Consider the following 15,483-nt stretch of genomic DNA (forward strand, 5'->3'; position numbering starts at 1 on the left):
TAGTGAGGCTGCACTTTGGATACTGTGTTCAGTTTTGGCCTCCTCACTACAGGAAAGACATCAAAGTTCTAGAGTATGTCCAAAGAAGGGCAACAAAGCTGGTGAAGGATCTAGAGAACACATCTTCTGAGGAACAGCTGTGGGAACTGGGGTTGTTTAGCCTGAAGAAGAGGATGCTCAGGGGAAATCTTACTGCTCTCTCTACAACCACCTAAAAGGATGTTGTAGCAAGGTGGGTGTCACTCTTCTCCCAAGTAACAAGCAATAGGACAAGAGGAAATGGCCTCAAGTTGCACCAGGGGATGTTTAGACTGGATGTTATGAAAAATTTCTTCACCAAAAGGTTTGTCAAGCACTGGAACAGGCTGGCCAGGGAAGTGGTGGAGTCACCACCACTGGAGGTATGTAAAAGAGTTGTAGACATGATGCTTAGGGATATGGTTTAGTGGTGGACTTGGTAGCGTTGGCTTAACAGTCAGACTCGATCTTAAAGGTCCTTTCCATCCTAAACAATTCTATGACCCTATGATTCAAATAGAGTCAGGCAGGAAGTACCACATGGACCTGTTCTGGCTGCAAGATTATTTGATACTTTCATAATGACTACAAATATATTGGACAGGAATATAAATTCAAAATGGTCTCAACTGAGACATACTTGCTTTAGAAGAGATTGCATCCAAGAGTAGCAATGCTACAGTAAGTGTCCAGCAACATCAATTTAACATTCCCATGTCTTGCTCCTCCCACTTCCACTGTGGATTATTTACAATCATGTGGGGGTGGGCTTTGCTATAAACAATATCAAAATACAAGATCTTTGAATGGAAGATTTAAAACCTCAGGGCTCTGGCCATGTTTAGATTGCAGCCCTTGACCTGCAAAACCAAAGCTGGTGGAACATGTTTGGATATGAGTGGACAGGCAAGAGCACTTTAGTCTAGTATTGCTCAACTGTAATCTCACATTTGTTCTTGATAAATTTCAGTCCATTTCTCCAATTTGTCAAGACAATTTTGAAGCTAGAGTTACTGCCATACATACTGAGTGGTGAAGCTACAGCAATAAGAAGAATTAATCATTTCAGGAATTAGCAATTTACATTACCAAAATTCAGTGCAGTCAATAATGCCAACTTCTGTGAAAAAAACCCCTCTACTACTACCCTGAGATGCTCCAGCATAAAACCAGTTGCAAAACCATAAAATAATTATTTCTATTTAGCACTGCTAGAGCCTCATTTAAGATAGTGGGTCTACATTCACATGTTCTACTTCAAGAAGAGAACCGACTGGAAAGAATCCAGAGGGCATCAACAGAGCAGAAGTCTAGAAACCATTTGGAAAAATTGAAGAAACTTAAGTTACTTAGTCTAGAGAGGAATGAGAACACTCTTCAATTAGCTTCCAGACAAAAGACAGGAAAACGTCTTCTCACCTACCCAGATGAAAAGGACAAGTAGTTTTATACTGAAGATGTACATCAAAGATTAGTATTAAACACACATTGAACCCTGGAGAGAAAATACTTTCCAGTGTTAAATCTAATAAAGCTTTACGAAAGATTGCCTAAAGAGAGTGGAAAAGCTTCATGAGGAGGTTTGAGAAGAGTGATTTTCTCAGTCATTTTTGTCTTGGAACGGAAAAAATGCACTAGATGGCCCAAGTCCCTTCCAAGTTAAATGACTTTTTATTTATTCTGTCCTCTTTCTAAGCACAGATAATGTGTTTCTGTAAATATTTTCTCAATCTCATGTTCTAAAGGACACAGCTTGATCACAGGATTGTGATCTGCAGACTCAAGGATCAAGAAAGATTTCATGCTACAGAGGTCAGGTTAGATTATAAGCCCACAGGACATAGCAACTGTGTTCACCGGCTATCTGCATGTTACAGTACAGTGAGACAGTGGGCCAGATCATAATACTTACTTGTCTGCTGCATGACATATTGTGCCACATGTGTCAGCCATATCATCAACAAGAATTGCTACTCTGTCTTTCACATCACCAACCAAGACCATTCTGTCCACTTCATTTGCCTTCTTTCTTTCCTTATGAATGAGAGCAAATTCCACATTCAGTCTGTCAGCAATTGAAGTAACCCTAAGTCACAGGAAGAAATACACCGCATTTAGAGAATTATTTTCAAAGAAAGAACAGAGCCATACATGCGTATTTGTCAGAAAAGATTTTTTATGTTCTCTGGCTTTCAAATTACCACAGTACAAACTTTTGCAAGTAATGAGATGGTTTAGAAACAATCTTAATTCACTGCTAGTAAGTATAACCAGAGAGTCTTAAGCTACACTCCAGAAATTGATTTTTTTATTGAATTGGCTTTGGTTTTCTGCCATTAAGTGCCTGGTTTTGAAAACATTTCAGCTATTCGCAAGCTTTTAGTAGGCTGCTGCAATACCTAGTCATACTAGATAATTTAAAGTAGAGGTAGCCTCAATTCTAAGCCTACAGCATTGTGCATTTTAACATCCTAACTGAAAATACCATTGCAGGAATGTGAAACCAAACCAAAGGGAAAAAACCCAAACAAGTTAATAGTGAATAATACATCTTTTAGCAGTACTTGACTAGTAATCAAGTAGCTTACTTCATTAGTAATTCCCTTAGCAATACATCTGCTTGACAAAGATCTTTTAAAACTATTCAGGGTGACATCTGGTGGCCAGACAAACCTTCAATAACCAACTTAATCTGTTACAGACTTCTGATTGCTTTTTTTCAGTTTTTTTTTAATGTACCAGAGCTAGTAGGTATAAAGACACAGGAATAAACAATACTATGCTTTTTCTGTGCTGGCACAACCTTGTAGCCTGTCTTTTTAGAATGCATTTAGAACATTGTTAACATGCACAGTTAATAGAGAATCCAGATTTGTTTCTTTACCACTTAAATATGGAGTTCTTAGTTACTATATTTCAACAACTGGGTGATAAACAAGAACCACAAATGTTTTGGCACTTTTGCTGAACAATAATGTAATTTCATAGCAAGTCTAAATACCTCAGAGGCATTAAGATATCAATAGAATTTGCATGCCTTATTTCAGTCACAAAATTTAGTAAGTTGGGAGAAACCCCAAGGAAATGGTAAGAAACAAAAAAGAATTTAGATACTTTAAATGAGTGCAAGAACATGTTCTGTGGTTTTGTTTTTTAATTTCTTTAAGGCTTACAGATTTAAAATTTAAGACAAACTTTCTTCACATTGTATTCACTTTTCATTAACCAAAGTATTATTTTGAAGGTGTACATGTTTTAAATGGAAAAGTCAAATAATTCTCTTTACATTACATTGCTGGAGGTGAAGGAGAAGCTGTGGATTTATTGAAAGGAACATCTTCCCCTACTTCACCAGCATTTGCTTGGTTGTATTAAAACAGAAAGGCATCAAAGATAGAAACTATCTATCAATGTTAAACACAGCGAGCATGGTCCTCAAAAAAAACCCTCTTATGATCAACTTGATAATATACAAGTATTTGGTAGGGGAAAAAATGCTGTCTTCTGACTTGAATTCTAAGCAAAGGCTGTATTTTGTTTAAAAAAAAAAACAACAAAACAAAAAACCCAAAACAAACCACAAACAAAAAACTGTGAGAACAACAGTATTCAGATAGAAACAAAGAAATTTAACTGAGTCATCTGAATTTTAGAATGCTTTCTATAGTTTATATTCTTCACATCTTTAACTTGATTAATCTAAACAGGAACAACTAAGGAGTTCTCAGACTTATTTCCCTATTAAGAACAAGAACACTCACAACAGACCCAAGGACTTCAGTTAAAATCAAATTATGAGTCTTTCACATTTTTCCCCATACTACACTCCAAACATTTAAATTACTGTGGGCTTACAGGATTCTTAATTCATTGGTCTTTGTTCCCATTCAGTTTCCTAGCAGCAGCATGACCAATAAAACTTGAGAATAAGCATTTTACCTCAATGGCATGCTTTACCACCTCACCAGCCAGCATGGTTCTGAGCTCTTGTGTTAGTTTATACTCAACAGATACCAAAAAGTTAGTCTGCTAAATGAGTAATGCATGCTGCAAATGAAGAAACACTCCAGTGAACTAACTTTTCTATTTTCACCTTTTGCCACTCAAAACAAAAACTTCACTCCCTTTTTCCAGTATTCACAGTGCACAACTTGGGGTCAATAGGTTTACAGATGGAATGCAATAACAAAGAAAAAAGAAACACAACTCACGCAAGCTCTTACCTAAATGCCAGCAGGTACAGTGGGGATAGGCCATATGCTTTGACAGAGAAGGGAAACTTAGGCAATTCCAGAGCGAAGCAGGAAGAGGTGCAGCAACTGGACTAAAGAAGCAAGCAGCAGGAAAAATCTTTTCCCTCTTGTGGAGGAATTTGGCTAATGAGGTCATATTCAGGAAGAGAGGAAAAGATTTTCCTTAGAGTATAGAAAGCTCCTGGATGTTTTCAAGCATGAACAACATTGGAAGAACTAGTTGTTCTGTTTTTACAGTGCAGTTGGATTCATCAGTGATGTACCCTATATCTTACACAATTCATGGAGGAAAAAAAGATGGTTAGACAAACCAGTTCATTATCCACTAGCTATATGGGAAACTAATAGTTTTAGGCTTATATAGTACCTCTTTGCACCACCTGCATCAGGTGAGACTATGATACAGTTTCTCCACTCCAAAATGTTCTCTTTAATCCACTGCAGCACTGCAGGTTCTGCATACAGGTTATCTACTGGAATGTCAAAGAAACCCTAGTCCGAAAGAGAAGAAGAGTTTCATGAGTATAAATTTATGCCTTACCTGGAACAAAGACACAGGGAAAGAATCAAGCCTTTGCCTTTCACATATGGTAAGACTTTAATCAGTATTTTACACTCACCTAATTCTGCACTCTGATTACTATAAAATGCAGCAGAAGTTAGACAAATATTAAGGTGTCTAAAAATCTCACCCAAGAGTAGTGAAATAATGAACAGCTGTTCTCAAATGATACAAAAATCAGAAAAGAAAATCACCTTCAGGCACTCAAGTAAATTCATGCTTGTGAAAAGCTCTGAAAAAGTCTAGTGAGTAATACTCAACTTCCATAAATTTCAACTGCTTGACATGAACAGTAGTATTCCAATATGGGAAGATTCAAGTTAGTACTACTTGAGCAGCAGAAATGGCATCTTTCTTTGTGCACAAGTTGTAATAACAAGAAACATGTGTTGGACCACAAAAGAAACTGCTTTTTATTTGCATGACAGCCACCTAGCATAATAGGAAATTCTGATTAAACAAAATATGAAAACTGGAAGAGAAGGTATTTTCTAGAAAAAATAGAAATAGTTTAGTTTAATAGTTTCAAGGTAACTTGAAAAGAGGTACACTTGAGAATGACAAATGATGTCAGCTCTGTGTCCAGGGCAAGAGTTTTGTGATTTGCTGGATCCAGCAGTAAGCCAGCTAAGGGCTGCCAGCCTCCATCTCCACTTCTCTTAAGAGAATATTGTCCCCTTGGCTGTAACAACAAAACTCTATCTAGGGCAATATGATAATCTCTGACCAGGCCAAGATTAAGAGAACTTGCCCCAGACCAGTATATTTTATATATATTTTATGTTCTGGGAGCTCTTAACTCTACACTTGGCAAATTCCACTGGAGACTCCAATGCACAAGTATTTGAAGTGCATGCAAAATCACCCCATAAATTCAAGGCTGGTCTCTTTCAAAAAGGGAATTTAATTAGAAATAGGTAGTGAGACTTTCTCTGAACCCTAAGAATTACACTTCTGCACATAGCCTTTCAAAACAATAAGAAAAAACAGAGAATTAATATTAGCCTTTCACATCAATTCAGTAGAGCCCTAGCCACAGTTAGTAAGAAATTGCAGTTACCTGGATCTGAGAAGCATGCAAGTCCATGGTGATGATGTGGTCAGCCCCTGCAACTGACAGCATGTTGGCAACAAGTTTTGCAGAGATTGGGGCACGACTCTGAGGAATAAAGCACATATGCTTAAATTTTAAAAAGATTTCTACTAGATGCAAGGAGTCAGAAAATTAGCTACTCTTATTGATTTTTTTTTTTTTTCCTTTAGAATATTTGGAATCTAGATATGAAGAGCTCCAGAACTTTAGCCAAACTAGCCTGCCAATAGCTAATCCTGCTACTAGGGTTTTGAAACTCAGCAAAACATTTAGGAATATCTAAATCAGTTTGCACAGTCTCCCTAATAATGTTTTGTAGTAATTAGACTAAGTAACAAGCAGATAAAATTGGGGATATACTATTTAAAACTTTCAGCTAGCTTTTCTATAGCAGAAAGACAGACAATCTCCGTTTCTCTAAGCCACTACCCTACATTAACATCCAACTCTCAAGCAACTATCCTGTCCTAAAAAACATTGCCAAAAACGAAGATTAAAGGCAGAACCCAACTTTTGAAAACATTGCTTTAAAACAAAGGTAGTATCAAGCATTTCTTCATGATACAGTAAAGGTTGTAACACATCCATGTTGGCAGGAGTTTTCTACCCCAGCCTACTTATTTATTCTTTTTTGCTAATTCAGGCTTAATTGTTGGATGCAATTAGGAGTCTAGAATTCCCAAAAGGGACAGGGGGATGAAAAATACAGAGAAGTGGAAAGAACAAAAGAACAAAAATCTAATTAGCAAAGTTAAAAAAATTCTTGACATTGGCATTAAAGTGACAAGAATGCAGAACAAACAGCAACGTAAAAAAAGAAAAGATGGAACACCATGACTGGAGGATATCTCACTTTTTAAAAATCAACTCTAAAGTTTTTTCAGATTGTTTTAAGCTCTGCAAAAAAGTTGTGTTGCCCTAGACAGCTTTCTCTAACAGAAATACTAAACAAAACCTCCTGTTTTCTTGTTGCCAATCTTTAAATAAGGCTAATGGCTGGCAATAACATTAGCATGAAGGCACAACTGCAATTCAGAGGTTCCATCTCACTGTCACACTTTTTCTTGCTGGCACAGTATTCTCTCCTGCTACATCTCTCAAACAGCCTCATTTAGCCTCCTTGAAACCCCTTCTCCCTCCACCCCTTACACACAATTACAGTGTCTCTGCTCTCTTTCCACTGATGCTCAAGGGCATAACCTAAACTAAGCTGAACCACTGCCAATTTAACCTGGATGCTTTTATGTTTGTGTCATATCAAGGAGCCAGTATTTTCTTCAAAACTTTTGTTCATTTAGATGGAAACTGTACATTTCTGTTTTAACCTGCAGATTGCCAACATGCTTCTGGAAAAGGAACTGAGATATTGCAGTCTTTCTTATGGCTGGATCAAGATTATCATCATAATTACAGAAATTCTTTATTTTGAAAACCATCCCTTTTGATTTTGTGTCTCACAGAACATCACTATTTGGCCTGTGTAAGATACACAGAAGATATATGCAACAGCTAGCACTTCCCTAGATCTCTGCAATTCAGATGCATATAGCTTCCATAAGTGTTTGCTATCATCAGCACTTTAGTACAGATGATGTTCCAGTTATGCTCTTCATTTAAATTCAGTTTGTAAGGTCCAAGTTGGCCAAAGCTTTCTGGATATTCCTATTATTAGTAGTAAACTTTTGGTTCAATGCTATTCAAATTCATGATCACTTCAGTTCATTTTAGCAGTACAAACTGACATTTTCAAGCCAGGCTTCAAAATATTCTCAAGTCTGGCAACATCTAACAAAACAAAGACTTAGTTTCTACTCTTTTGACTCTACCACAATACTCTCTTGTCTGATCTTTGCAAAGATCTGGTTTGATGCTACAGCTAACCTGGACAAACAGGTGATTCTGACACCAGAGGTTTGCTCCTCTGCTTGTCCCATCCTTATTCCCAGGCTATACGCTTCCACCACTCCCCTTGTGCTGCATGCTGGGACTCGTCTGAACCCACAGAAGCCAGATAAGGCAGCTCAAATGGAAAAGAAGGGAAAAGATGGCAAACCAGGACCAGCCCCTCTGGTAGAAACAAGTAACTAGTTCAGGCTAGCTGCTAAAGGCAAATTACATTCTTCCCAGAACATGGTTTGACATTTCCACTCCATCCAGCATACTGAATTTTGCATTCTATTTTTTTTCCATTTCTGTTCAATGTGAATACCACTTAGCCTGTCTCATGTATCAATATCATGAGTACCACCATCACAAAAACCCCCAAACTATTTTCCTGCATCAAAACTAATGTATACGTTACCAGTTGGTACTTCTTTCAGCTGCTGGCCTTGCAGGCTGCCTTCCCAGAAGGAAGAACTTGAAGGTTTTACCACTAGGTAAGTTGTTTTAGCAGACATGCACACATCACAGATTGCCTACATGTTGGTGCACAGAGGGTCTTGGAAGGAAAGATAGCCAGACACCAATACTTGTTTCTCAAGAATGGGCTAATAGGAGATTAAGACAAATGAGGTTTGCAGCTCTCTGACAGTTTCCTTTACACAAAATTGTGCATTAAAAGAAAATACACGTGACATGTTCAAAAGGATTTAATATTTGATTGCTTGCATAGAAAATAAGTTTGTGCTACAACACGATCCAAATCAAAGATTATTTTAAAATCAAAGGAAGTTTATTCATGGGAATAGAATAGATAGATAACCTGGCCTCATTATTAACCTCTCATCATTCAGAAACTTGGATGACAAAGGTACATGAGAACAAGATTTTCTTCATCTTGGACTATGTAAGGTTTGTTTCTGATCAGAGAAGCAAGAATACAGATTCACAGTATTCATTGTTCCATTCTTTGACACAATTTGAGATTAGTTTCAGAATTAGTGTGAAACGCAACATTACATTATGTACAGAAACTAAATTGTAAAAAAGAAAGTCACTGAGTTTTTAGTTTCTAAGCAAATTCCCCGCTTATGTATAACAAGTTATATAAATGATTTCTTCCCTTGTGATGCATTACAAATTTATTCATAGTTCTTAAAATTACCAGGAGCAGGGGGGAATCCACAAAGCTAATATAAACAACCTCACAAGAGTAACTATGCAAAGGACACATAACTGAAAGTTGTCCATCAAGATTAAAGCACTGTTGCCTTTAAGCATCTTATTACCTTTTCTTGCTCAAAATGCATCACAGGCATACTGAACAAAAAAAAAAATCCAAGAAAGCCCAAAGATTTAACTGGAACTTTCACTTCCAAGAAAGCCAGTTGTGAAGTGTATAGATACTGAATGTTCACTAATGTACCTAATTACCTAAATTTATCATTTCAAAAATGAGATATGCTTTGAAGCTTCAGAAGTTGACAGCCATTATCTTGAATGTCCAGATAAATTTTTAACTAGAAGCTAGGAGTTTTCTAGTAGCAAATTATTCCACAAGATTACTGTCATGGCCTAGGTGAAACACAACTGAAATCAAGAAGTGAAACTGAAAATGTTCCCAGTTATACATAATGTAACCCAGTAAGTTTCACCCTTTAAGGCCATATTAATGGAAATGCATAGCGTTAGATTAAAAAAAAAAGGATACCTACCCAACGCTCCACGGACCCCTTCTACAAATCAAAAAAACAAAGTTACATGAGCTGTAGAACACCAAACTCGCCTGTCACTTTACTTCTAACTTATCTCAAAAGGCATCTCTGCAGCATCCTACATAAATGTGTCCTGCCCATGGCTTGGAAGGTTAGCATAATTAGAGGATGCATAAATGCAACTATGGCCAAAGCACAGATACACCTGAGCTAATTTTAAATTATCTAGCTTGTATGTCAGAAGTATTCTACTTTATGGCAGTGCTTGACTGCGTCTAAACTAATTTACCAACTTTTCTAAGATTCTCAGCAAGTCCTTTTTTAAACCTCTGCTTCTCATTTAAAGCTAGCCCAGGCTTAATGCTAAAATTTCCAGAGTAGATTACACAGGCCTTTTTCAGAATATGATTTTTTTATTGCAAGGCCCTTTCCATAAATAAATCAATCAAGAGCACTTTCATTGTTCTTAGCAATCATAACTGCAGAGGCATGAAGAATACAGGGTTATTTCAAGCTGCAAGGACTCAGTCTATTTAGTTCTTTATGGATTGAAGTCAACAATTTAAATTCAAACCAGAGAACAGCATCCAGCTGGTGAAGATTATACTGCTTCAGTTCATAGTCAAACAAACCACAGCAATATCTTTCACAAAAGAAAATCTGTGTATAACCACAGGAAGAAAATGGCTGGCACTTTACTGACACTTCAGGCAGCATACAAAGCTTGTGTGCTAAACATGGGTCAAAGACTAAGTGATATGGTGCAATCCAGCAGGAGGAGGAAAAATCTCCCTGTCAATAAGCTGCCCAATGTTGACAACTATGTTATAGCTTATTTTGCAACATGGAGGTCAACTACCAAGGTTAATTTCCAAAGATGGCAAACATTTCCTCAATTGCAAAACAGAGGTGAAAAAGAAAAAAAAAAAAGAAAAAAGAAATGGCTTGCCTAGAATTGCAGGAGAACTCGGTGATACCCAGAGAAGAGTCTGGAACAATGCTCAAGATCTGTTAATCAAAATCACTTTCCTAGGCTATCCACATTCAGATGGCATTACCAAAAGACAAAATGCTCCTGGGTAGCATGCTGGGCCACCACGCTGTGGGTTTTAAGTGTCTCTTGGAAGCCTGCCATGTGGATTTTGGGTACCCTTGACAAGGCATAACCTAGATGCATGGAAAACTTGGGACATAATCATCCTTTTCCCACACCAAGAACTTACAAGATGGTCCATCAGAATTTTCCAATATGAATTTGGAAAAACATAGTCAGATGCTTTCCTTTCCTTTCAACAAAATGTTTATCACTTCCCCTTCAAGTTCTTTTGGTAAAAAGCAGTATTTCAGCTTCCCTGATTGAGGGAGAGCATTATTTGATACAAAACACAGCAAAAATGAAGTTCCAAAAGATGTAGGCAAAGAATAGGGAGCTACTAACTCTTGAATTCCATTTTTTGAAGCACAACAAGTGGATCTTGATAAAATTAGTATGGTGTCAGAGAACCTGCACTTAAAGAATGAGTATACTAGAAAATAACTTTTCTGTATTTAGTTTTGTTCTCTAACATCACAGGCTGAGCATTACATATTTCATAGTAGCTATTATTTTATCTTCTGCATTACTTCTCAGTCCTGTTATGTTTTATATAAAAGAATGTAAGAATGACAGAAGGCTTTCAGGATGTTTTGCTTGATGCCCAAATATGAAAGGGAGGGGGGAGTTCATTTATGGGAAACATGGGAGAGGGGCAATTTTCCAAAAAGACAACCATTGCAATCCAATCCTAAAAGCCAAATTCAAGTTTATTCTTGTTAGTGCTTTTCAAGTGAGTTTAGGTAAAAGTAACATTCACATGACACAGAGTTTTTTGTACGTATAGTAGAGATAGGAAAATTTAGTTTTGTATTTTTTAAAATCAAACTCACTTGACACAGAGAGTTTGTTACTGTGTTATCAACTTGGCTGAACTGGTATGTTCATCAGTTATGGCAGACCAAATTCAGGAAAAGGGCACTAAGATCAGAAGAGTATTTATGGGATTTCCATACAAGTTTTGGTCTGCATCAATAAAAATAATTATTACAGATATATTTTATGCTGCAAGACAGATTAAAAAAGTTTTTAATGTTTTTATTACTGTTACACATTGCAGGTTTAATCAGTTCCTTCCATTTGTCTCTGTTTAACCACATAGGGTAAAACCCACCTAGATAATGGTTATAGCACTTCAAATTTAGGATTTAATTCCATGCAATTAAAATGTTTAAAAGGGTGTATTCTCTTCATATATAGAAGTAGAATAAAAAAAAGCAGCTAGAAAAAGCAGGAAAAACAGTCCCATAGGTGAGGTTTGCCAGCAGAGTACTTTGGATTATACCACACACATAGGATGTACCTACTTTTTCAAACTGAAGGCATGTCAATTATCAAAAGACAAGCAAAAAATAATTCATCTCACTTCATTCACCTATAGATGATATAATTGAACATTTCACCCAGAAAAGGATTAAAAAAGGCAAATCTTTCAAATCACTTAAACATTTATGAAAACACCATTCATCTCCAAAAATTTCAAGTGAGCAAGCTGAAAAAAGGCTTTCCAAAATTACAGAGTTCTTACCTACCTTGTCTTTCTTATCTTGCCTGGCATATGGAAAACATGGAATTACAGCAGTCACTCTGGAGGATGATGCAATCTTGCAAGCATTGATCATGATAAGCAGTTCCATTAAGTTGTCATTTATTTCTCCACAGCCACTCTGGATGATATACACATCTTCTCCTCTCACACTTTCACCAATCTCTACACTGAAAGAGCAGGAGATGACCATTTAAAGACTTGAATTACTGGAAAAGCATTATTAAAGAATAGAAAAAACAGTTTTGTTCTAAGAAACTTTCATAGGTTTATCCCTATTTAGAGCAAGTTTTTTTCCAGCAACTTGGATAACTGTCCCCTTGATACAAAGTCTATTTCAGTATAAACCAGTCTAAAATTTACTTTAGCCTAAATATGGTCTTCATAAGGTCAGCACCAACCAACAATGTAGTTATGGCTATAGCACTGATGCAGCTCACATTGTTATTAAATTTTATACTGCCTTTTTTTTTTTAGTCTGTATATTCTGTGTCCTTGTCTCCTTCCAAGGAGATGACCATTTGAAGAACCACCTAGATAGGTACAGAAACAATTGACCCAGCTTCAGAGCATTAAATACTGCCTGCATCAAAATACCTCCTTAAAAAGGGCAATTATTTTCCAATGATAATTAAGACATTACTAAATTTGAGAAACTACTACATCTTAGAAGAGAGAAGTATCAAGCCACACCCCAAAAACAGAAGTCTGGTTAAAATTTACACCATGATGTCGAAGTAAAATAATTTTTAAAAAGAAAATCTTAAAGAAAAAAACTAAGACGGCTGCTTATCAACAGGTCACCATGACTAAACTGTCACGGCGCATCAGTTGTTCTATTTGCTCTAACTGTTTTTACATACTTTGGTTCCTTATGATAGTATCTAAGAGTCATTTTATTCTTCCACAGATTAAGGGAAAATTAAAACACATCAGTTGAATGTGGATTTTTTTTTAAATTCTAGACCCAAGCAGGAGGAATCTACTGTTGAACCACACTAACTTTTCACATCTATTACTCCAAAGCTTACCAGTTAACCAGCACATTAACCTTAATTTTTCCCTGAATCCATGCACAACATACAAGAAACACACAGACTTCCTAAATGAGGTGATCAGACCTTTCAAAGCCATGCTCCAAGTTAGTCTTAATTATTAAACGCTAAAATATCTTGGGCCCTTATTTAAAAGGTTGCATCTTTACCCAAGACACAAATAACCAAAAGCTTCTAGCCAGAAACCATCCAAATGGCCCAGATGTGGGTAGAATAATTTCTCTGATGGGTCCTTCAACACTGAGGCTTGTTCTAGTCAAACACAGTCTGAATAACTTTCATTTATCAGCTTTCAGGGTGCTGTGTGAGATTCATTAGCTTTCTGTAGCTGCAAAACACAGAAGGGAATTTACTACTTAAAACCATCTTAATGATATGCAAACATTCAATTTACTACCATCAAGATAGTTGAGTTCATGCTCTTAGCTCCCCTATTCAACTCCTCTGCAGTCCCAAACAAGCTATAAAAAGACCCTGTCTTAATTTTTCTCCTTAATTGGATACTTTTTTGCCCAAGAATGCTACTATCAGGATTTCTTAAGGCCAAAAGAAAGAAAGCCATCTAGCAAACACCAAGATCTCCGGAAGGACAGGGGTGGTCAGAGACAATGTGATCTGCAGATATATCAGTGTTAATCCAGGAAGCCTTTTGGTGGCTTTTACCATGGCAAAGACACAATTTTTTGGTCGTAAAACTGTTACTTCCCTGTCCAAGTTTTTGATCAATGGAATAGGGCTATTCAGAGAAAACTGTTTTGATCAGAATATTTTCTTAGTTTGCTTTCCTTTATGGAGCTGAAAAAGTTTTTATGTTCAGCAAGATGCTAAGCATATTCCATAATTGGAAGAACCGGCTTAATTAGATGCCCTACCAAAAACAGTTCTGCTGTTGGAATACCAGAGTTCCACTTCCCAGAAGAATAAACAAAACCAAATAAATCTAGAAATCTGTCATTGCTTCTGAATACATAAATCCAGCTTCAAGTAAAGCATCTACCCACTTAGCTTACAGACAGAGACTCAGTCATCATTATAGATTCACGGTTCTTATTATGAGGGCTCTGAAAAATTATAATCGCCACTCAACTTGGCACTTACACAGACCTGCTTAATATCAAGTGCTGTCACATACCACACCTTTGGAATAGTTCCAAAGAAGAACACCCCCACGTGCAAAAGCTCTATGGCACCTCTTTCAACCCATGACTGTGAAGTTACACTCCAGTTCTGAAAATTAATCTAGGAGCCATTACAGAGGAGAATGAAGTAGAAAAGGACTAAGAAAAAAACCAATATCAGTTTTCACAGGAGAATGTTATTGGAGGGACAAAGGAGAGCAGAATAAGATTTTAGTACTTGGGAAAAAGTAACCACTAGTTTCATAGACATATTATGTAATAGGGAAAAAACCTCAACTTTGCTGAATGACAAAAATACAGAATCTTAATGTTCATTATATACACAGAGAACAGTGAATTATAACCCTCCACGTTGTTTTTCTCCTTTAAAAAACAGTTCTTTCTAAACACATTGCTAAGAAATAACAGGTTTCAGAAGGTCAGGGAATATACTTTGAGATAAATATAGATCTGGTTAATACAATGGACCTGAAATGATGCTTCTTCCATTGCCATTAACTACTATCTTTGCAATGACTTTAGGTTAGCAATAACTTTTTCAGCTTGTAAACAGCTTAGAAAATGAAAATTCTACTACTTTCTCTCTTGGCGCATTTGAAAAATTTTTGGGTTTGCTTTTTAGGCCAGAATGACATACTTATTTGGTACACAAAAATGTGAATGTATGTGTATATGTATACAGATATACCTTCTCTAGTGGACAAAGAAGTTATGCGCAGACTAGAATAAGTCAAGCTTAAATTAATACTTGCACAGCACTCAGGAGTAACCCAGCTAAAGGTGCCAGAGAAAAGCATAGTGTAATTCTTGCACAAAGATCTTTTCCCAATCAACTGGAGACAGCTATGCAACAGATCAGTATCTTTTACCGTCTACCTTCTCAAAGATTGGTATTGAGAGGTATTGTGTAGACTCAACCAACAGACACACAGCTGCCTGTTTTACCTTCATTGAGACACACAGTAAAAGATAAACAGTCATTGTGATGCAAGTATTCTACCAGCGCATCGGGGTTTTTTTGGGTGGGGTTGTTTTTTTGGGGGTGGGGTGGTGGTTTGGGTTCTTTGTTTATTGGAGGAGGTTCCTTTTTTTTTTTTTTACACATTCAGCTATAAACAGGCAAATAAT

The 15,483-nt window shown here is 36.7% G+C and overlaps 1 protein-coding gene across 3 annotated transcripts in view; it reads right to left on the bottom strand.

Annotated features, from left to right (window-relative positions):
- The window catches only part of LOC104624059 (ribose-phosphate pyrophosphokinase 2), a 16,213-nt gene extending 3,885 nt beyond the window's left edge, over positions 1–12,328 (bottom strand). The window contains exons 1-5 of one of the 3 annotated variants that reach the window (XM_010291322.1): positions 12,148–12,328; positions 9,523–9,543; positions 5,894–5,992; positions 4,639–4,763; positions 1,931–2,104 (exon numbers count right to left, since the gene is read on the bottom strand). In XM_010291322.1, coding sequence (XP_010289624.1) covers positions 1,931–2,104; positions 4,639–4,763; positions 5,894–5,992; positions 9,523–9,543; positions 12,148–12,252 — 524 coding nt within the window. In that variant the 5' untranslated portion in view covers positions 12,253–12,328. Of the gene's footprint in view, positions 1–1,930; positions 2,105–4,241; positions 4,395–4,638; positions 4,764–5,893; positions 5,993–9,522; positions 9,544–12,143 lie in introns of those variants that run through there. The other 2 variants (XM_010291323.1, XM_010291324.1) reach the window with 2 other exon arrangements.
- Positions 12,329–15,483: the final 3,155 nt, after the last annotated feature.

This window comes from Phaethon lepturus, unplaced genomic scaffold (assembly GCF_000687285.1).
Source record: "Phaethon lepturus isolate BGI_N335 unplaced genomic scaffold, ASM68728v1 scaffold19547, whole genome shotgun sequence".
Classification (NCBI taxonomy): domain Eukaryota; kingdom Metazoa; phylum Chordata; class Aves; order Phaethontiformes; family Phaethontidae; genus Phaethon; species Phaethon lepturus.